We start from the raw sequence: 22710 nt of genomic DNA on the forward strand, positions 1-22710 counted from the left end.
TTAGACAGTTTGATTACTAGAGAACTCTAATGTAAGGGCATTTTTGGCACTTTAGTTTTATGTGAAAATCTCAGAGATTTTTCAATAACATATTGCTAGTCAAACTATTTTCCAAATTTTCCAATTTTTGACTCCAGTTATTTTCTTGAATTTTTTAAAATTTTCTAGCGCTCGAAATGGGTTTTTCCGTGAATTTTGGAAAACTGTCAGTTTTTGTCGGAGAATAGTGAAACTTTCACAGAATCTGAAGACCTAGCTGGGGACGCGATTCCCAAAGTTTCAAAAAAAAATCAGTTTTTCAGTTTTATGTTTTTTTCAGGTGTTTTCTTAAATGAAAATTTAGAAAAAAAAAGCTTTTTGGATTACGGTAGTACGTAAACTGTGCAATGTGCATTTGCGCGTGAAATCATTGAAAAACCTTTTTCGCGTCTACTTTTCTTCATTTTTTCTGCATTCAAAGTCGATAAATTCTTCATTTTCGCTGTTTTTTAGTTGTCACCGCCGCGAAATTTTCGAAGTTATTCGTGTAATACTTTCCCATTCTTTCCCGATTTTATCTATTTTTCGCCGCTCTTGCGCAATTTTGGGTGAATATCGAAAAATTCCTATTTGTTTAGCTTTTTAGCCGCTAAAAATTCGGAGTTTTTTTGTTGCTGTTTTAGGCTGAAATCCGGGTGAAAATCAATGAATTTTCCGAATTTTTTGCATTTTAGTTGTCGCCGCCGCGAAATATTCGCATTTTTTTGTGTAATAGTGATTTTCCAATTTTCTGTCATTTTCGTCAACTTTTCGCAATTTTTGTTGCTGTTTTAGGCTGAATTTCGGGTGAAAATCAATGAATTTTCCGATTTTTTCCCATTTTAATTGTCGCCGCCGCGAAATATTCGCATTTTTTTCGTGTAATAGCGATTTTCCAATTTTCAGTCAGTTTCGTCAACTTTTCGCAGTTTTTGTTGCTGTTTTAGGCTTAATTTAGAGTGAAAATCAATGAATTTTCCGAATTTTTCCCATTTTAATTGTCGCCGCCGCGAAATATTCGCATTTTTTTCGTGTAATAGCGATTTTCCAATTTTCAGTCAGTTTCGTCAACTTTTCGCAGTTTTTGTTGCTGTTTTAGGCTTAATTTAGAGTGAAAATCAATGAATTTTCCGAATACTTCCCATTTTAATTGTCGCCGCCGCGAAATATTCGCATTTTTTTCGTGTAATAGCGATTTTCCGATTTTCTGTCATTTTCGTCAACTTTTCGCAATTTTTGTTGCTGTTTTAGGCTGAATTCCGGGTGAAAATCAATGAATTTTTCGAATTTTTCCCATTTTAATTGTCGCCGCCGCGAAATATTCGCATTTTTTTCGTGTAATAGCGATTTTCTGTCATTTTCCTCAACTTTTCGCAGTTTTTGTTGCTGTTTTAGGCTGAATTCCGGGTGAAAATCTATGAATTTTTATCATTTTTTGCATTTTAGTTGTCGCCGCCGCGAAATATTCGCATTTTTCGTGTAATAGCGATTTTCCGATTTTCTGTCATTTTCGTCAACTTTTCGCAGTTTTTGTTGCTGTTTTAGGCTGAAATTCCTTCAACAAAACATAAAAAGAAATTTTCAGGCTGTGATCACGAATGTAACAGATCTGCTTCATCACAAGACAAATTTTTTTACAAATATGGAAGAAAGGAGGAATCCGGTCATCACTGTGTAGACGTTTTCGACAAAAAAGTCTTTGCGACAGGATGCAAGTCGGGAATAATTATTCAATCGGCAGAGTTTGAGTACGTTTTGAACACATTGCCAAATCATTCATGTATTTTTTTCAGTGTCCCAGATTTCGCGCAACACACAGGCCGAATAAAGCAAGCCGATGCAGAAAAAAAGATTGACTGATGATGCAGAACATAAGGAGCAGGAAAAGATCAGAATCCGATGGGAAAGCAACGCGAAGAAAACCGACGGTATCAATGTTTTTGATAGTCATCTGAGCGAGGAAAACTTTATAATCGGAGACATTCTTGGATCTGGCACATTCGGGTCCGTCTTCGAAGCAACATCCAAAAAGTCGGGAAAAGCTTTTGCGTTGAAGGTAAAAAAAATCCATAGGAAAAATAATTATTATCTTGTTTTTATCAGGTAATAACCAACCGGTGCAGTGTTTACGCGGAAAAATTTATCGCAGAGCGAGAGCTTCTCATCCAAAGAAAAATGACCCACAAAAACATTGTCCCAATGTACGCGGCGTTCAAGTCAAAAATTGCCGTCTTCTTCCTTTTTGAGAGGATGAAAGAATCCGTGCAAGATGTTTTGGACAAAAAAGCCGATGTTGCTTTCGGTTGATGAAATAGCTTGGATAACTGAATGTGTTGCGTCTGGTCTGACATACATTCACAGACGGGGAATTCTTCATAGGGACTTGAAACCCCACAACCTGCTGTACAATTACGATGGACTTGTAAAAATATCGGATTTCGGAATAGCGACCGATGAGAGGTACATAAATATTTCAATTCCATTTTTTTAATTCTGACTTTCAGGGACGGAACCTACTGTGGAACTCCGCGATACATGGCACCGGAAATCATTTGTCGACAAAAGCAAACTGCAGCTGTTGATTGTTACTCACTGGGAGTGATTCTGCACCGATGCAGTACCGGAAAAACGCCATTCGAGTCACCGGACGGGCACGTGTTAGACGAAGTTGTCAGCAAATGCAAATATGTGCCGCCAGTCTCGATAAATTTGAGCGTTAGAGAAGTGATCACAAAATTGATCAAAAGATCACCGAATACCGATGGAGTGCCAATGAGGTGTGTGTTCAAAAATTTACTCGATGAAACTCAAATTTTCAGGTTCTGTTCAGCCAATTGGTAACGGACTACCAACACCAACGTGAACACGCGCTTCAAAAACTTGTCCGAGAAAACGACTTGTAAGGCTCTCTATCTCGATATTATTTAACCTATCTTCGTGCGCCTCAATTAATAGACATCTCTCGTTCCAACTGTTGACTTATTTCCCATCCAATTTGTTGTGTATTCATCCAGATTCTTAACCTTATTTTTCCTGTTATTTTTTGATTTGAAGCAGGCCTACTTGCTTGTCCCAATCCGCTAGCTGATCTTCTCTCACGTTGTTCGATATATTCCCTAGTCATGATCAATGTTCTTTTTTAAGTCACCTCTAATTTTGCCAGTTCGCTCACTTCTTACGATTACTGGTTTAAATCGGCTTTCATGCTCCTTCAGAGCTATTTTTCTACTTTTTTTAATGGAATTCCCTAGTCATGATTCATGTTCTTTTAGGTAAACTTTCATAGCTCGTTTCTCTGATAATTTTTGTCATTTGGTCGCTACCGGACCGAACTTCCCACGGTAGCAACTAAATGATTTCATCCCTAACTCCATGTTTTTTCACGCCAACATGCCACGGGACCAAACTTCCCTTCGTGACAGTTGATGATTCGTTCGATTTCTCTCTAGAATTTTCATCAGCAAATGTTTAGTTTTTTAATGCTTTTTAAAAGCAAACTCCCGTCCCAACTGTTTTCTGTGTTAAAGTCTATTTGATTTCATAAAATACATGTTTACATAAGGAAATATTCATGCAATTTGTGAATGCATTTTTTGTTTACCCTCATTATTTCAGATGAAAAAATATCTGTAAGATAAGAGGTCAGACTTCTAACAGGACAATTGTTTTGAGAAAAAATGATTAATACTTTGTATTTTGATAATGTATTGTTGATTTTCTAAAAGTTATCGTGCCCTCCTGTCGATTTTCCTTTTAACAAAAGTTCTTCAAAAATCATTTATTTTCAATATTTTGAAACTTCAAACACTAATAACTTCTGAAAAACTGTGAGAAAAGCATTGAAATTTGGAAAACATGTTTAAAGTTTATTTTTGTTTCAAAAACTAGTTTCGGACAATTGTTTGAATTTTTTCGGTTTTTCATAAAAGGGGCTAAAGTTTGAGTAAGTTTCGACCACATTGCCAACACATTAATTTATTTTTTTCAGTGTCCCAGATTTCGCGCAACATACAGGCAGAATAAAGAATGCCATCCGGATGCAGAAAAAAGATTAAGGATGCAGAACATGAAGAGACGGAAAAGATCAGGGTCCGATATGAGACAAACGCCAAGAAAACCAACGATATAAAAGTGTTTAACAGTTATCTAAGCGAGTACAACTTCGAAATCGGAAGAATTCTCGGAGCGGGATAACTCGGAACTGTGTTCAAGGCAGTGTCAAAGAAATCTGGAAAGGTGCTTGCTTTAACGTTAAAAAATAATAGGAAAAATAATAATCTTGTTTTTAACAGGACATGAACTTTCAAAACAGAAATATCCGTTTTTTTATTAGTAAGACGAGGGAGACTAATGTGCACGTCGTCATAAATTAATACTTCTTTACTAACAAGAATCTTATACATAAAAACTAAATCAATAATAATGCGTCTATGTTAATTTTTGGACTAGCCTAACTTGTTTTTAGATGTGGGAGAGAAAACAGTAGACCCATATTCCAAAAGGGGACGAACATAAATTTTAAAGCGTTTGATGAAAATTTTGAACTGAGTTAGAGTGTTTTTTTTAGAATGGTTGAACGATATTACTTCACATTTTTCAAACGCAACACCCATTTGCCAGTTGTCACACCATACACTTAGTCTAACAAGATCTTTTTTGGGTAACATTCAAAATCAGCCCCCACCCTAATTCAAATACAGCCCCCCATGTTGTATATAAGTACAACCCCCCACGTCCATCCAACACTCATCAACTTGTTTTTCAAGTTGCGCCCCCCACCGGTCGTCATAGTTTCGAATGAAAACGTGTTCGACGACTGGTTGTTTTTTAATTTTTCAAGCTTGTTTTGTTGATTTTTTTCTATAATTTTTATTCTTTTCATTTAAAATTAATTCCAGAAGGTAAACTTCGAGAGATTTAAAAACGAAATTTGCAATGGCTTCCATACTCGACATGAAATCCGTAACGGACGTGATTACCCAATGTCCCGATGAATTTTTTTGTTTAATTAAATGATGTTGGTTTTTAACAACTTTTGATTCTCGAAAGATTGGTTACTGTGCCAGTTAATGTCAAGTATTGGTGGGGGACTAATATTGAATTGGTGGGGGACTAATATTGAATTGGTGGGGGGTTAATATTGAATTGGTGGGGGCTTAATATTGAATTGGTGGGGGACTAATATTGAATTGGTGGGGGACTAATATTGAATTGGTGGGGGACTAATATTGAATTGGTGGGGGACTAATATTGAATTGGTGGGGGGTTAATATTGAATTGGTGGGGGGTTAATATTGAATTGGTGGGGGGTTAATATTGAATTGGTGGGGGGTTAATATTGAATTGGTGGGGGGTTAATATTGAATTCTCTCGTGGGGGGCTCAATTTAAGAAATAGGGGGTGGGGGCTCATCTTGAAGTATGCCTAGAGATTCAATATTAGCCCCCCACTTTTGCACTGAGGGGGACCCTGTTTGAATAAGTTGATTCAATATTAGCCCCCCACCTTCCAGTTGGAGCCCCCACCGATTTTGTACTGGGGGGGGGGGTTCTACTAGGGTTCGTTACAACGTGGGGGGCGATATTGAGGTGGGGGGCTCTACTTGAATTATACCCTTTTTTGATGCAGTCGGCGTTAGTAGAAAACAGCTTTAGGTCATCAGCATAGAGTAAGAAGTTTGATTCGAAAGCGTCACCAATGTCGTTAATAAAAAAGAGTAAAAGTAGGAGTGAAAGAAGTTTACGTCACAGTGCATAGGTAAGGGGAGATGCGAGAAAAGAGGTGATGATACGGCTACAACAAACATAAAGAAAACATTTGATAAAATCAAAAAGCGTATGCCATAGAGAAAAAGACCGTCGTCATTAAATTGAAAAGAGAAATGGAGAGGAGGAAGCAAATGGACAGAAAGAAGAGAAAAGAAGCTGACAGTGAGAATACGGCGTAGTAGAGAGAAAATGATTAATTATTATCACAAAAAACTAAAAAACCTTTGTTTGGGGAAACAAAAAAGTATTGCAAATATCACAATAGTATAAGTCTTTATTTATTTTGTTTGTCTTCTAACCCTTTTTCATACACCGGTGTAGAATTTGCTAAAACTTGACACACATTTACTTTCGAATGAGCACAATTAAATGGCGTTGTCAGAAATTGCAAAGTTATGATCATCGGCTGAAAATTTGGGTCTGAAAATTCTGAAAATACAAGCCTCATTTTGTTCGCGCGGCATCCCCCTTTCTTCATTTCCTTTCTAACCCCAGTTTTTTGCATCATCGGTGGCACAGTGGTAGTGGGCGCGCATAGTAGTTAGAAGACGAAAGTTCGCACCTGCTGCTAGTTTTCTTCTTTTTTAAAAAGATTATTGGAAGCTTCTGGAACTAACGCTTTTGATCTTTTGCTGGAAAACATTCTAAAGTTTAAGGTTTTCAATGGGAAGTTCGGGAAGACCGAAATATTCCCTGTAAAAGAAGCTTTTTTCGTTTTTTTCACCCATTATTCTGTTATTTCCGTTTTAATTGTGGCTACATATATTTCTGAGTGTCTACTGTCGACGAATTCTTACAAATATTCGAGCCCAAGAAGACGGATCTCCCAAACGGCTTCCTCTGGACGATAAGGAACTGAAAATCGCTTCCTATTTCATAGGTATAGGAGAGTCTATCGACAAATGAAACTATCAAGTTATGCTGGAGGAGCATTTATCGCAGTTCAAAAATGAGTCGAAAAACTTAAGTAAGTTGGCTCTGTTAAAACCGTTCCCAAAGAAAAAAAAACTACCACTGTGCCACCGATGATGCAGAAAACTGGGGTTAGAAAGGAAATGAAGAAAGGGTGATGCCGCGCGAACAAAATGAGCCTTGGATATTCAGAATTTTCAGACCCAAATTTCCAGCCAATGATCTTAACTTTGCAATTTCTGACAACGCCATTTAATTGAGCACATTCGAAAGTATATGTGTGCCAAGTTTCAGCAAATTCTCAACAGGTGTGTGAAAAAGGTTCCCTTGGTGTATGAAAAAAGTTTCAGAATTGGTGGAAACGATACATGATTTCATAAAAGTTGAAATTGTTATTTTGAATGAGTATTTGTAGTTAGCATTCTAAACAAAGCAGCAGGAAGAGAAACGCAAAATAACAAACTTCAAGAGACTGTCACAACTCTTTCCTTCATTAAATTTCAAAGTTTTTATTTTCTTTCGTTATTCTCAACAACTGCCTATCGCCTTTGATTTGTAATCAACTGTTCTGTATTTCCCCGCTTTGTTCATCGATAAATGCATTAAGTCGTTCAGCCCGCTTCTATGTGTGAACGTTTTTAACTGCTCTCGCTATTCATTTTTTCATGATTTTTCTTTAAAAAATGAGAATGCGAGCGCAAGTAATATAAAATTTATGTGATATGTGTGACACACTCTAAAATGGCTTTCCAATACTCCATCGAGTAATTTAAAGAATAATATTTTTCTGATGTGAGTTTCAATTTTCCGTATTTAAAAATGGGAATGATAAGAGTTTGTCATGCCATGAAATGTAACACTTGAAGATAAGACTTTCTTAATATATTTTTTTAATTTTCATATCTGCATTGATTTTGAGGACATTTTCGAATTACTTTTTCACGACTTGCTGTCGTAGTGACGCTGAATTATAAAGTATCTTCGATATATTTTTTCTTTTGCCTTTCATGAGAACGACTGCGGTGCTTCTCTCGTAAGTAATTGTTTTTGACAGATAGAAGAGAAGGGGCTACACATCTCCAAAATTTTTTCTCACTGAATTCAATTTTTTTGCTGTCCCGGCCATCGAATGTAAGAAGAAAATGGTTCCCTCAGAAAAAACTCGGAATGTTTTTGAATTTTAGTACATTTGTGTCCTTAATGTTTTCTTCACACGGAAATTTTTTGAGTCGAAGGTGAATTTATAGTAAAACAATTTGTATGTACTTTTTTTAAAACCATTTATATTAGACTCGTAACTTTATGAAAGAAAAACATTCTAATAACCATGAAAAACATCCCAGCCAAAAACATATTATACTTCTGCAGATTACACTTGTCAATCTTTTTTCAGCTGTCTTCTCAATTTTTTATATAGACATTTCATATCTTATGAGTCCTAATCTCTCCTAATCTCTTCTAATCTAATTTCCAGAAAGATTTCATTATGTTTTCCTGCTGTATACTTTGATGTTCCATCAAATAATAGTACAGCGCATTTTATCTACTCACTATATTAAGTTAATTCTCTGCATTGTGTGTCGAAACATTGTTTTCATGTTTCCCGACTCAGCTCTTGTGACATTTTGTAAAAAAAAACGAAGGATCTCCTTCGTTTTTGACACCTCTTCTCAGCAGTCGATGTGAATAATTGATGTAGTTGTTCACCCTAAGGCGCACAACGCTTTTCACTAGCAGAAATCAACACAAAAGCGTTTTTAAACCCTTTAAATTAAAACAAAGAGAAATTTCGAAAGAAACTTTCTTCTGCTTTTTGAAGCGACAAGAGACGTTAAGAAACAGAAATCATGAAAACGTTGGGCATTCTAGAAGAAATCTAATAGATTTTGAATGCAAATCATTAGCTATTGCTGAAAAGTTCTCAATTTTGCAAAATAAAATACTGAATTTCTCCATCGTTTCTGAAATTTTTCGAAATCATTTGCAGTTGCTCAAATTTTCGTTCAGCCTTTATTGTTTCGGGTTTTAGTTTGTTGCATTCAAAGTCTTCAAGATCTCTCTCTTGTAGAAACTACACAAATTTTTCAATTTTGTAGTTGTATTTTCCAGGTTAACACAACTTCAGCTGAGCAAAATTGAATTTCTCCTATCTCTGAGTATATAAATCACCATCACCACAAAATATGGCAGACTCGAATGAGAGACCACCCAATTCAAATTTAACGTTATCTGGTTATCAAAACAGTGTAAGTGAAACAAAATAAAGTCTCATTCTTAATTACATAACTAGACATTTAAGATGATGAATGATATACTCTATGCTGTTGAACAAGCCAGATTGAACATGCAACGTGAAGGATCAGGTTCCAGTAATCGTACTCAGACTTATGAAGAACCGGCTCACAACACTCATACCATATGGAATGCTCCCACTCATTGCTTTATTTCACGTACACCACTCCCACACGAGATGCCACCGGTGATTGACAGAACAATTTCACGAGATCCCAGAATCGAGCCACCTTCAATTGAAGAATGCATTCAAGCACACTCCGATCCAATACTACCTCCTCATCCACGCGCTGGCCAATATCCGAGATATTACTCGCGTGCAATGGTGGCTTACTGTGAAGATGTGTATTGGACCTATAATATTGGTCGACTTCCCCCCGGAGTTCATATGCCACCTCGTCCTCGTGATTGGATGTCTAGAAGAATGGCACCTCCTGAAGATTTCAATTATGTTCCACCTCCTGGTAATCCTTCTATCCCAATCCCTCCAGAAGCAATGGCTCTACATGAAGAAAGAGTAAGAGCTCACAGAGAAGCTGAGCGAAGAGAGAGTTTCAGCCCGGAAATAGATGTTTGTCTTTAAAGTGAGTAAGATTCCTGTCATACTTTTCTTACAAATACTGTAATAAACTTGTAATAATTGGGACATTCTCTGAATAGTTGGAATACAAATGAAGTTAAAAATGTTCGCTTTGACAACAGACAGGTTAGCATTATTACTGCGGTGCTATTTACATTGCAGATTGATAAACCTGTGAGATCTCTATATCTATATCATTTGAGATTTCGCACATTTCCGAACATTGATAACTGATCATTAAATTGAATAAAAACAATATTGAAGTAATTTTACTGGTGTTTCAAGCGCTGTCTATTCCAATTGTTAGAAATTCTGCGACTTGTTAAAAAAAATTTTAACGCTATTCAATTTGTTCTTATTTCTAAACTTCGAATACATTTTTCTGAAATGAAGCTTTATGTGTAAATCCGTTTCACCGATATACAATCTCAAAGGGATGTCTGTCGTTCCATAAAACAATCAAGTTTTCATAAACGAAGTACGCTTTAACAGTGTGTGTTTTTTCACTCAAAGTCGCTTTAACAGTGTGTTTTTTTACTTAAAGACATTTTGCGCTTTTTATTTTTCCCACACATTCTCATCACCTGTCTTTTTTTGAAACTAATGGTTTATGATCGCTGCCTCTAATGTTCTTTCTTCTCTGCTCTTTACAAAAAAGAGCAAACAAAGAAGGGCGTTTTTATTGTATGTGAGGTTTATTTCTTTAGCCGTCTATTTCTCCGTCTAGGCGTTCTTCTAGAGCAGTTAGAATCATGTTTCATAAAAGAAAATGAAACTTTCATTTCTGCATTGGATTGGAATTGAATCGAAATCTGAGAGTAGGAACTCACAATATTAAATTCCTGTCGGAAAATATACTCTTACTTTATAAATTCTGAAAGCATGAGATTTTCTACAACAATATTTATTAATCGTAGAAAAAGCAATAATAAAATAAAAGCAGAAAAAGCCGAATATTTGAGTTGGTTGAAAAATTTTAGAAATTATATATCGTTGAAAAGGAATGGAAGAAAATGGAAATAATTTTAAAGCTAGGTAATAAGGAAACAATGATTGAAAGATAATTCAATGGGATTTAGTTTAAAACGAAAACTTTTTACTACGGGGGAGGCAAAGACAGGAAATGAGAGGGAAAGCTGTTCCGAAAGCCGTCGAGGAATGAGAGAGTAAAAGAAGGGAGACACTGACGAGCGGGGGGAGGAAAACATCTAACTAAGGAGAAGATAAAGAATAGAAAAAAAAGCCCATTGGAATTATTTTGAGAACTCTTTTAATTACTGCCAGCGATAACTCTCCCGTACCTCCGGGCGGGTGCAGACACTGCTATGGTGAATGACATCTTCCACGCGACCATCGCAGTATCTGCATCTCAACTGCGGGTGAAAGAGTGGGCAATTCTTACGGAGGCAGGCGATACATCGTCCATTGTCCCACAGATGAGCCCGTCTCTCCATGGGATCAACTACGACCGGACAGCGATCATGAAAGTGTTCTCCTCCACAGAACACACACCGAACTTGAACGTCCGGATCTCGGTACATTTTTCCCACCAAGAACCTGATTGGTGTTGTTGAGCGGAATCCACCTGGAAAATTGAGTAATTGAAAATAGTCAATTATTATATTTTGTTATTCTCACCACGAATTGATGGTCGGTCATCATATCCATTTCTGATGGATGGAGAGCGGAGTCTCGGTGGTATTGGCGAACCGCTACTCCATTGGGCATTTCTATTTCCCTGACTCGGCGATGATGACTCCCAGGAGTTTGTGCTGGCGGTTGGTGAGCGGGCGTGTTGTCCGTTTCGAGAGGAACAACTCTCATAGTCTCTTCTCGACTGGTGGGACAATTGGAAGCCTCGATTTTGTGGGGAAGTTGATCGATATCGGAAATTTTGTTGTGATGGTGAGCAGTGTGCATATCGTCCTAAAATGATAAAATGAGGAGTTGAAAATACCAGTTGGTACAAAAATTTAGTAACTTTTTTTAGACTAACATTATCTGTTTTGCTGTTTTCAAAGGAATCCTTTCAAATATTTTGTCAAATCGACTGAAAACTATAATCTATTTTTCCACTTAGCAACGGTGGAAGTGGTAAGCCAGCTGAGAGTATCAGAGATCACAACTTTCATGTAATGTACGGAAAGAAGATGTTAATCAGAAAATTGGTGATCTCAAGTTGTACTGAATTCACCAAAACTTCTAACGACATTGTATTTCCTGAATAGTGTTAGTTAGGGGAATTCGTTACCCTAAGCAGTTCTCGGATAACGGGTCACCCTTGAATTTATCAAAATCCGTCACCCGACTTCCAGAATTGGTTTTTTGGATAATTAGCAAGGTAAGCGATGCCATGAGATAAGGAATGGATAGGTACCATTCGATCCCTTAGCTACTGGAAAAATGTTGAATTCATACATTTTTGGCTGGGCGTTCGCTTGTTTTCTAGCATTATAACGTTTTCACTCAAAAAGAAAACAATGCTTAAAAAATTTAAAAAATGTTTCAAACACATACCTGTTCGATCCATATACTGACTGACCGGGCTCCTCCTTCCAGGAGATGAACCACGTATCGGAAACTCGAGCTCTGAAAACACATTATTCAATTAAAAAACTTTCAAAATTGCGAAAATCTATTGAAACAAAGGAAGGAAAATAATTACCGTGTCGAGGAACCTCCAACTGAGGGTTGAAACGTTGTGAAGACGAGGCATATTTGTTGTCTGAAACTGTGAGAACTAAATTTCAAGACAACTGTCACATTAAAAGTTTACCTCTGCTTTCATTGGATGCGTTGACCTTCAAAATATCCATCATTGCCTTCAATTTATCAACCTCCTTCTCCAGATAGGACAACTTTTCAGTGACCTCATTCCATTCCTTCACAGTGATTTTCGCCATGGCCTCGTCTAAAATCAAAGGAATTCTATTTGAAACTTTTTTTAAAAAAATATGATAAAACCAGCTTTCTATACCAACAACTCTAGATAATGAAAGCTGATCTCGTAAGCTCAAGAGACATACCTTTAGTGAGAGCTGGGGGAGCTGATGACTCAGCAGGCTCTGGGAGAGCCTCCTTGACTGATGTGTCAGTAGAAGTCTCTTTTGGCTCTTCCAGAGACCTATCTTCCTCAACTCCATTCTGAACAGCTTTATCGACATGATTCACATCTGCTATCAACTCGAACTCCGACCTGCAAAATCCAGTTCTTTTGAATTATATATATTTTTCTCTTATACAGGCTAAATATTGGATAGATTTGGACACCCATAAACTTTAAAAAAATATTCACAAAAACCTGGACAAATTTTTTGAAAATTCTCATCTCTATGAACCATTGTTTTGTTCTTCAATTCAGATGAAGTATCCAAAATTTCATTTTTTTGAACTTATAGCTACATATAAAAGTCAGTTGATTCAAAACATTCCGGTAGAAACGAAATCGGCTTATTTTTTCGAATATTTCCAATCCCATCCCACATTTTTATAATAAAATAAACTTACGAGTTTCGAGAAGTGGATCTTGAGCGGTTCGAGGAGTCCATGATGGATTCCAAGCAGAAATCGTATTGAGATTTTCTGAAAAGTTTGATTTGAAAAGAGAGAGAAAACGAAATACTGGCACCGAAGAGAGAATGGATTATTTGGAGAGACGTAGGGAAAGAAAGTAATACAATATGTATGCCATCGCGATGAATGGTTTGTGGTTTGTGTGAACAACCAGGTGACCGATGACTAGTGGGAGGAAAAGAGGATGAAAAGAAAAATAGGGAGGAAAGTGAAAAATGAAACGATTGAGGGAAGACTGTTTTTTCTGTGTCAACATGCAAAATATATGAAGCAGAACATGAAAGAGTAGAGAATAGTAGTTTCGGAGAATTGATGAAATAGACGAAATGTTATTGGCCGTGGGAAGAACAGATTTCAAGTTTAGTTTACTAGTGGGCAGAAATAAGAACATAAAATGACAATTGGTGTTTCAAAATTGCGATTACTACTTCTTTCTTAAAGAACCAGAATAGCAGGTGATTTTCTAGGTCACCATCTGCGCCCTCAATTTCTTAAAAGAGAGAAATGTATTTTTTTCAAATTATTCAAATTCGAAAACAGTTTCCTTATAACCTAAAATCCATTTCTTGTTAGGAAATATGGTTAAGCGAAATTCATGAAAAATGACAAATCAAAACATATTAATAATCATTTTTCTGCCAAAAATTAACGGTCAACAAACATTTACTTAATCACTTCAATATAGAAAGCAGCAACAGAAAACTGATATTTTTCTGAACAATTGAAATACCATCGAATTGAAAACCTTCATGTTTTCTTTTCCTCATCAATAACTTATTTTTCATTACTTTTTCTTACGAGTCTCTGGGAAAATGGCGAAACGTGGAAACATAGAATGGAAGAGGGCAGATGGAAATATGATATTCTCTGGTGACTCTCTTTCTCTCATTCTGATTGCACCAGCCAACACATACGCTTCTAGAGGGTCAACATAGCGGGTCCCTCTTTTTCTTTCTATTTCTGGCAAACGAGCAAACGAGAGACACATTTACGGGTGGTATAAAGAGTTTGCTGCAGAGCGGATTCAACTTATGTTACATTAGATTAAGACATGTTTGCGAAAAATGAGAAACCACCCCCCCCCCCCATCTATTTTGTTCCCAATGCCAATCAACTTTCCTTTGTTTTTTTACTCTGATCTCGTACACGGAGCCAAATCATTGAATCTCTAACTTAATCCAAATCCAATCTGTCTTCACAGTATTGTGATCCCTTCCCCAATAACTATTTTTATTCTACTCCCAGCTGTGCAAAAAATGGGAGGTCGGCCGTCAACGCGCTCGTTTCTTTCCTATTTTCTCCTCTCTTCCGCGAAAGAAAAACACATTAATTCGGCCACACAGACACAAAGAATTCTGAAGTACATCTGGAGATGGCGAGGGAATGGAAAGATTTATTACCTGCGAAAAAAAAGATGAAATGAGGGAAAATAGCGGACAGATGCCTGTTTAGAGAAAAATGTGGAGAGGAGAGAAAACCAATTAATCAGGTGCCGCTGCAAATTTCACCTAGATTCGGTCTTGTGGGTGATATGTTCACACGGTGGTTGAGAAGTTCCGAGGGAAAATTAAGGAAAAATAATTCTTTATGAAACACCCAATTGCACGAAACTCTCACGTGTCTAAAAATTCAAGTGGTGACAAGTTTACAAAAAAGTTGGAGCTAGTCTCAAATAGTTTTTATTCGAAAAATGTGAACTTTTCTTTTTTCAACTTTAACTCAAAATTAAAACTATTTCAAATCTTATTTTTTCTTCATTTTTTTGTGATTCGAAAAACATTAAACGAACTAATTCACTCCCAATGTTCTCTCAAAACAAATAACACAACAAAAAACTGCACATCTCTTAAAAAAAAAGTCAATATCTCTCAATAGAAAGGGACCACAGAGAGGGAAGAAAAAGAGGGCGAGGGAGAGTGAGCGCCGAGGGTGTTCAGAAAGAAGGAAGGGAAAGGAAAGGAAGAACTTTTTCTGGTTTCTCTGTCTCTGTGTTCTCTAGAGCGGCGCCTCGACCCTCATTTTGCATTCAAGGCACGAGAAAATGAACGGAAAGAGAACGCTAGCAAGCAACTGCGGCGGATGGGATGATGATGTGCAGTTGAAAACATAGCCACATCTCTGAGAATTTGATATAAAATGAACGAAATTGACCGAAGAGGTAGGTGCAATGATCCTGGAAAAGAACGTTACTCCTCGACTTGTATGTAGTTTTATCTGAATTCAAAAAATCTGAAAACTTTGCCATAATTTTGGAAAATTTTTTGCATTTGCTGACTTTTTCTTCAAATAATCTCGATTATAAGATCATAAGGGTTTTTCCATAATACTGATTTTTGAAAAACAAAACATAAAATTCAGCAGTTAATCTAAAAAAAATCATATCTCACTTGAGTGCATAAAATTAGTCTCTTCTAAAATCTCGTAATTCAAACATAAACATGAAACTGAAAAGTGTTTGTTTGCCCAGCATGACGAAAACAAATAGTCTTATCACCTATAAAAAGACTGCACAAGCAAAATAGTTGTTTGTAGCGACTCCGAGTTGAAAATATACTGATAACTACTTTGTTCTTCAAGAAAAATGATAATAACAGTCGCATCACTAAAAAATCTCCAAGAAACAGAAGAAAAAAACAAAAGACTGCCGAATATGCAAATTCTAAAAGAGAACGCAGTGATTTTCCAATACCAACGCACCAAACTGCAAAATATAAGGCAACGGTCGTCTTCGTCTGTGTCAAAGACACCAGAGAAGGGATAAAAGTGAACCGGGCGTCAAAAATGTGGGTGTTTTTTGTTTAAAAAAAATGAATTCAATATGAATGGGAAACAGAGAGAAAAGGGCAGGGTTTATGGTGGCGCTGAAAGAAGTGGTAATGAAAGCATATGGGTCTCCAGATGTGTTGAATGAAGGGTTGGGGAGGGGGACTAATCGAATTTTGCTCGTTAACGATCAAAGAGCAAGCAATCAGAAAAATCAGGAAACGGGCCTTAACTGTGTTCGAATTTCAAAGGATTATGAAAATAGGGTCCAGTCTATACCAAAACAAGCGGAAAGGATGGGCTGTTGGTATCGAAACAACAGACAATCTTAATTACCCGTCCTGGCGAAGAGAAGACATGAGTATTAAGATTATTCGTTGAACCCCGGATCGTATCTTCCAGCTTCTCGAATTTTTGATGAATGATGTTGTCGCGTCCAGTCTGAAATGAGGACATTTTTTTATACAAGAAAGAGCTGTATCGCATGTATATCTCGTACAGTTTTTTTATAGTTGACGATTCTTCTGAGACATGAGGTTTGCCGCATATTCAACACGATTTCGCAGCAAGCACGCCAAGTTAAAATTTCGGTTTCCAATGGCTTCCTGTTTGTCGATCTTGAGCCAAAAACAAAGTTACTCACAAATTTCCAGAGGGCAGAGTCTCCGGTTTTTTCAAAGCAACGTGTTGGTAAATAGCGCTCTAAAATCCATTTTCCGACATATTCCAGGATTTATAAAACATCGCACATCTTTTATATTCAATTTCATTCATTTTCCATTTTCCAAAGTTTTCATCAAGTGCGTTCTTGATCCTTTCTGGATTTTGAGTAGACAATTGCTTGTTTGTCGATTGCAATCTCAGTCTGCACCCCCAGACGCTGTATTTCCAATTTGGTCGACTATTCTGAAAGTGTGAATTTTTTGACAAATTTGTATTTTAAAAAAGTACTGACCAAGTTTCTGCTAGCAGATTGATGTTTTTCGTGGCACCATATGACCTTAAGCATCAGTCTTCGCAAGAATCCCTTCGAGATGATAAAGAAAACTGAGGAATGCATTAAGATGATCATGAATTCTTCCATCAGTACTGCCAACACTGGAACCAATTCCAAAAGCGTCACGGCAGTGCATATAATCATTGATACCCCCAATTTTCTCTACTCTTCTGAAATTTTGAACTGTTTTGCTTCTGACGAACCGTAAGGAAAACTTACAGTCAGCTTTGTAATAATAAGCACGTCACTCATTTGTGAAGACACCAATCATCTCGAACATTTTCTATTTTGTTGCCGATTCTTTTCAGCAACTGCTTGTATATGCTTTTTTCAACACGTTTTTGGTTTCTTTGAAACAGTCGGCAAAGCGGCACGTTCTCCAGATCATGGAGAAACTTTCAAACCGCAACTTGATGAGAGGGCGTGATCGAATCTTCCCAGACATCCGAATATTGTTTTGAAGCTCTCACAACAGTGAATGATGAAAATTCATCCACTGCAATCGCACCAATCGTCAACGTGGGGTCTGAAGAATCAGCACAATTCAAATTTTTTATGCAGTACTTTTTCTCCTTTTTGCTGTAACTTCAATATAATGGTCGAAAGTCGCTGCAGAGCCTTGACGACAATAATTTGACACTAATTATCTCACTTTTCGTCGCAACACTCCAAATTATTATTTTGTTTTGCAATTGCCTCCCAATTTGACAATCTTGAACCAAAAACAAAGTTACTTACAAATTTTCAGGTGGCAGAGTTTCCGGTTCTTTTCCAAAGCAGCGTGTAGCTAATATCCATTTTCCGTCATTTCTCAGCATTTATAAAAATCGCACAGCATCGTTAAAATTCAATTTCATTCGTTTTCCACATCCCAATATTTCCACCAAGTGCGTTCACAAATCCCGTGCTTGGAGATTTTACTGAAGTTTCTTTGATTTCGTCTTCCCACCAGAAAGTAATATTTGATTTTCTAGGATCTCGGTATGTGGTTGATTGTTATTCAGCCAAAAAGTACGCCATTCGTCAAGCCACGTCGGTTCTAAAAAAGTATCATATTCACTTGGTCTAAATGAGTCAGCCAAAAATTTACCAAAAGTTTGTGGCATGAAAACTGACTGTTGTTTCCACCAGAGCGGTAGTTTTTGTGGTTTTTCCATCTGCAGCGATTGAAAACGTGGATTCACTGAAATTGGGTATAAAACAAAAATGCATGTATAAGATAAAGTGAAAGAAAGAGGAGAAAGACGTCATAGGATTTTAAAATTCGAAATTGAGTTTGAATTACGGCAATTGAAAACAAATTATCAAAAGAGAAGATAGTGTCTCTCATTTTAAGAATCATGACTTGTCAGACACACAACAAACAAGATAATAGAACAGTAAAAGAAGGGAGAGAACAGAGAGCGCATGGTTTTCTATCAATTCGGTGCACCCTGAAGAGGTCATATGTGTGAGCGGATCGATAATTATGAGCGTTTATGTGTAATAATACCGAAGGGCCATTGGTGTGTGCGTTGGTCCTTCCGCGTGTTGAGAGAAAAGCGTATTCGTGTGTTTGTGTGAGTTCTGTGAGTGGAAATGTATCTGGCGAAATTTGATTTTTTCTAGGCCACGTCACTTTTTCAGCTGAAAACGCTTTGCTCTTCATTTTTTTCAAGAGTTTCTGTAAATTTGAACTCTAATTTTTTTTCTCGGAATCGAATGAGCTATCATACTTCACATATAATCAGTTTTAGACAAAGTTCTTCCAAAAAGTCAATTTTCACGGGGCTTTGTTTCAATTAACTTTCCAATGATCGTTTCTTTGTATCATTATAACAGACTTCGAATACTAGATTAAATTCGTCTTTTACATGTCTCAAGTTCCATTATCCCGAAAATTGATATTTTCAATCTCAGGAAACGCGAACAATGGACTTGACTACAAGACTATTTACTTTTTCTACCAAAAAACTTCTATTGGGTGAGAAACATGTATTCAAGCAATTTTCAAGAAATTGAGCATTCCAGTAGAAAAAAAGTTATTTTCCCAAAGAACTCATAAAAAACGTAAAATAATGAAGAATATACAAATTGGTTAAAGATAAAAAATGTATATTCAATCTGCAAAACACCAAAAAAATATGATAAAAATCTTTCAGTAGTGTCGAAAACATCGGAAAAGAAATAAAAATGAATTCCCCAATAAAATGGAGTCTTTCGCGAAAAATATTGATAACAAACGGAGATTAAAAGAAGTGTGAGTACCTGAGCGTCACCATGAGTGGACTCAAACATTGAAGGAATGATCGGGTTTTGGATCCCGGGAAAGAAATGTGATTGAATTATTAATAATTATGAACACAAGGTCCAGCCAACACCAAAACAAGCGGAAAAGACTGGCTGTTACTGTTTTCACCACAGACAATCTTAACTACCCGTCCCGGTGAAGATAAGACACAAGTTTTTCAATTATTCGTTTCATTCTTGCTCCACGGAATCATGTTGACTCTCCCAACAGTCATTAACGGTGTTGTCGAGTGCAGCCTGAAATTAAGACATATTTTCAGACAAGAAAATGCTGTACCACATATGTTTTTTTGGTTCTGGATTCTGCTGAACGCACTGCACTTTTGATGACGCTTTTACAGTAAATCTGATCTTACGGTGAAAGAAATAGAAACTCACTATCGATTCCGGTCATTATTGGGAAATATATGGTACAACTTTCGTGTCCGCCACCAGTCGAAAACAGCCAAGTAGACTTTGGCTGAACACATTTTCGACTCTTTTCGCAATATGAAGAACAGTTTCTGCTGGGAGTGGTGCTCAATTCCTTTTTGTTGGTTTTCCCTTTTTAGGATGATCTTCAAACTGTTTTTTTCGCCACAAAATCTCCAACAAGGGTAAAAGGACAAGGGCTGATTATGTCCAGCTAACCAAAGATGTTTTCCATTTCTGATCAAGTCTATTCGCTGTCCAATCTTTGATTGCCATCTCAGTCTGCACCATTAGACGCTTTCTTTTAGCTTGATTCGTTTGATTATCCTGGAAATTATAAAGATTTATTGAGAGTCGTGATAAAATGAGAACTAACGCTAGAAAATTGGTGTATTCCTTTGCCAGTAGATGCGCCAAAGATTAGTTTCTACAACTAACAACATACTTTTTGTTTTTGCTTTGAAAATTCCGTCCGGAAGATGAAACGAAGAGAAGACCGTTTTCAGATGATCACGAATTCCATCAACAGTACTGTCCAAATCCAGTGTTCTTGATTTCTTCAATCATATTTGACAGCTGCAACACTGAAAGCAATCCTAGTGGCTTCACGACAGCAAATATTTCTCCATTTTAGACGATTCCCTCCATTTTTCTAAAAGATTAATGTGTTTAGCTTTCGATAAAGAATAATGAAAACTTACGGCAATCTAATTACATAAATTGAAATAAACACGCCATTCACTCGAGTAGGTCTAGAGACCAATAATCTCAAACATCTATAACACAGTTGGTAATTCAAAAAATAGGGTTGCGTTTATCCTTGCAGTTTTTTTTTAGTTTGGTCGACAAACTGACAACATGTTGCTTGGGTAGCTAATTTCCGTCTGATTTTCTTCATGAATTGCCGACGTTTGCTGCAGAGCCTTGACGACAACCATTGGCCACCAACAATACCTTTTTCATCACAGTAGATGGATATTTGAGTAGACGGTTGAGCCATTAAAATGTTTTTGAGTTTTCCAGAGTGTTGAGACAAAATCCCTCGACCAAAGTAGCATTCAATAAACGATAATTTTGAATCTTGAGTGTTTCGTACAGAGTGGTTCAAAGAACAAGTAGAATGAGTACCAACTCTATGAAAAAGTTCGTGATTCGAAAAACTTTTCCACGTCTAAAAACTCTTCCACATCCTGAATATTGTATTTGCACCATCTCAGCTTCATTCAACCTTCCGCAGTCAATCAAATCAGCCCCAAGACGTTGACAAAAACGAATGATAGAGGCCAATTTGATTTCTCTTCGTAACAGGAAGAAATCCGAGCAGTAGATGAGATCAACAACAAAGCAATGATCTGATTGTTCAAATCTCTCTCCTGTTTTCTCCATATGTTCCACTGTTCTGAAAATTGTTGTCTTCGCTTTTGTTTTTTCTAATATCGAACATTATGGTCGCTGACTAGATGCAAGTAAAAACGTTTAGAAGATTGATGCGTGGGCACTCATCAATTTTTATAATCATTTTGGTATCTGGAGAGTTCATAGCCGTAAAAGATTTCGCTGTAGTACACAATTTTTTCTTCTCTGAAAACATGTAAATTTTGATACATAACGCGAAATAACGAATACTTACAAAGACATGGTTTTAATTAAAAAAACTCTCCAACCAATGCGGCATCCAAAAAACCATGGTGTTGAATATTGGCAGTTCCATATAGTCTCGTCTTGAGAAACAGTCGCTCGAGTAGTAAAAAGTAGTTGCTCGAGTGGTTCAAAAAGAACATCGTGATTTGGCAAACTCATTATATCTGACTGCTTCATAATTGACCAAGATTTGCTGCTGATTCTTGACGACAACATTTGGCGACCAGCTAGAATGTTTTTCACCACTGTAGATTGATGTTCAGGAGAGGGATTGAGGGATCAAGGGGTCTTTGAGTCTCCCTGGGTTTTGTAACCCATTTTTTACATATCGAGCACGATTTTATTGAAAAACGTCGTTCATTAAGGTGCGTCGGTTCTAAAAAGATTCATATAGACCTGGTGAAAATGATTCTGTCAAAAACGTACCAGAACCCTGTTGCATCAATCCTGTACTCTTAGTAGCTTAGAACGTGATCATTTCAACGTCTGTGGCAATTGAAGACGTGGATTCACTGGAAATGGGTACATTGCAAGAAGGCCTGCACAAAAATATAAGCATGCATAAAAACGTTCTTCATTTTCCGGGTTCATTAAACTGCTAGGGTTCTCTCGGTGCTGTTTTGATATGGAGACGCAATGACGAATCTGGAAAATGATTAATTCATTTCTTAAGTGCAGAAATTTTCAAAAATTAGAAATTTGAGATGAGTATATGATGAAATAAACGGGATTGAAGTCATTGCAGAGTTTTACTTGGTAATTAGGTATAAATTAAAAATTTTGAAAAGAAACTATTTGGAAAAGATTGTGTCTCTTATTTTAAGCATTATCGATAGTCAGACACACAACAAACAAGTTAATAGAACGGGGAGAAAGAAAGGAAGAGAAGGACCATATGATTTTCTATCTATTCGGGGCACTGTCAAGAGGTCATATGTGTGGAAGGAATAAATAATTATGAAGGAAGGAATGTAACAATACCGAAGGACCGTCAAACCGCTGTGTACGTTGGCCCCTCTGTGGACTGAATGTGAGTGGAGAAAAAAGTGGTCCACGCATGAGTGTGTGTGTGTATGCGTGTGTTCGTGTGAGTTCAGTAAGTGGGAATATCTCTGGACCCTCTTCATTCTTCTTACTCTTCTTCTCTTCCTCATAGTGTGGCCGAGATATGGTTATTTTCTCAGCCACGTCACTTTTTTCGTCTGAAAACGCGTTTTTCTTCATTTTTCTCACAAGTTTTCTCAAAATTGGAAGTCTAGTGGTTTTTCTGAATCGAATGAGCTATTATACCCCGCGTATGATCATTTTTCGACAAAGTTTTATGAAAAATCTGACAATTCATCTTTCATTCGTTATTTCTGGTAGTGTATGGTGAAAGAAACTGAGGGATTTTCTTGTTTGTCATTGTTAGTAGCCAGAAAATGGTTTCGAAAAAATAATAGGTCATTTGGGAATGATGTGAAAAT

The 22710-nt window shown here is 36.9% G+C and overlaps 4 protein-coding genes across 4 annotated transcripts; 2 read left to right on the forward strand and 2 right to left on the reverse strand.

Annotated features, from left to right (window-relative positions):
- Window positions 1-1855: 1855 nt before the first annotated feature.
- GCK72_022874 (uncharacterized protein) lies at window positions 1856-2921 on the forward strand (the record flags this gene model as incomplete). The annotated part of the gene is made up of 5 exons (XM_053735106.1): window positions 1856-2074; window positions 2122-2219; window positions 2380-2478; window positions 2523-2795; window positions 2849-2921. 5 exons carry the CDS (start codon window positions 1856-1858, stop codon window positions 2919-2921), a joined length of 762 nt encoding a protein of 253 aa, XP_053578672.1.
- A 6076-nt stretch (window positions 2922-8997) lies between these two features.
- GCK72_022875 (uncharacterized protein) lies at window positions 8998-9573 on the forward strand (the record flags this gene model as incomplete). The annotated part of the gene is made up of 1 exon (XM_003102926.2): window positions 8998-9573. One exon carries the CDS (start codon window positions 8998-9000, stop codon window positions 9571-9573), a length of 576 nt encoding a protein of 191 aa, XP_003102974.2.
- A 1271-nt stretch (window positions 9574-10844) lies between these two features.
- GCK72_022876 (uncharacterized protein) lies at window positions 10845-13118 on the reverse strand (the record flags this gene model as incomplete). Its single annotated transcript, XM_003102833.2, has 7 exons — window positions 10845-11155; window positions 11209-11496; window positions 12088-12159; window positions 12236-12295; window positions 12347-12481; window positions 12597-12766; window positions 13078-13118. The coding sequence occupies 7 exons, from the start codon at window positions 13116-13118 to the stop codon at window positions 10845-10847; spliced, it is 1077 nt and encodes a 358-aa protein (XP_003102881.2).
- Window positions 13119-16608: 3490 nt separating this feature from the next.
- GCK72_022877 (uncharacterized protein) lies at window positions 16609-17047 on the reverse strand (the record flags this gene model as incomplete). Its single annotated transcript, XM_053735107.1, has 2 exons — window positions 16609-16812; window positions 16862-17047. 2 exons carry the CDS (start codon window positions 17045-17047, stop codon window positions 16609-16611), a joined length of 390 nt encoding a protein of 129 aa, XP_053578673.1.
- Window positions 17048-22710: the final 5663 nt, after the last annotated feature.

This window comes from Caenorhabditis remanei, chromosome X, assembly GCF_010183535.1.
Source record: "Caenorhabditis remanei strain PX506 chromosome X, whole genome shotgun sequence".
Taxonomy (NCBI): Eukaryota; Metazoa; Nematoda; class Chromadorea; order Rhabditida; family Rhabditidae; genus Caenorhabditis; species Caenorhabditis remanei.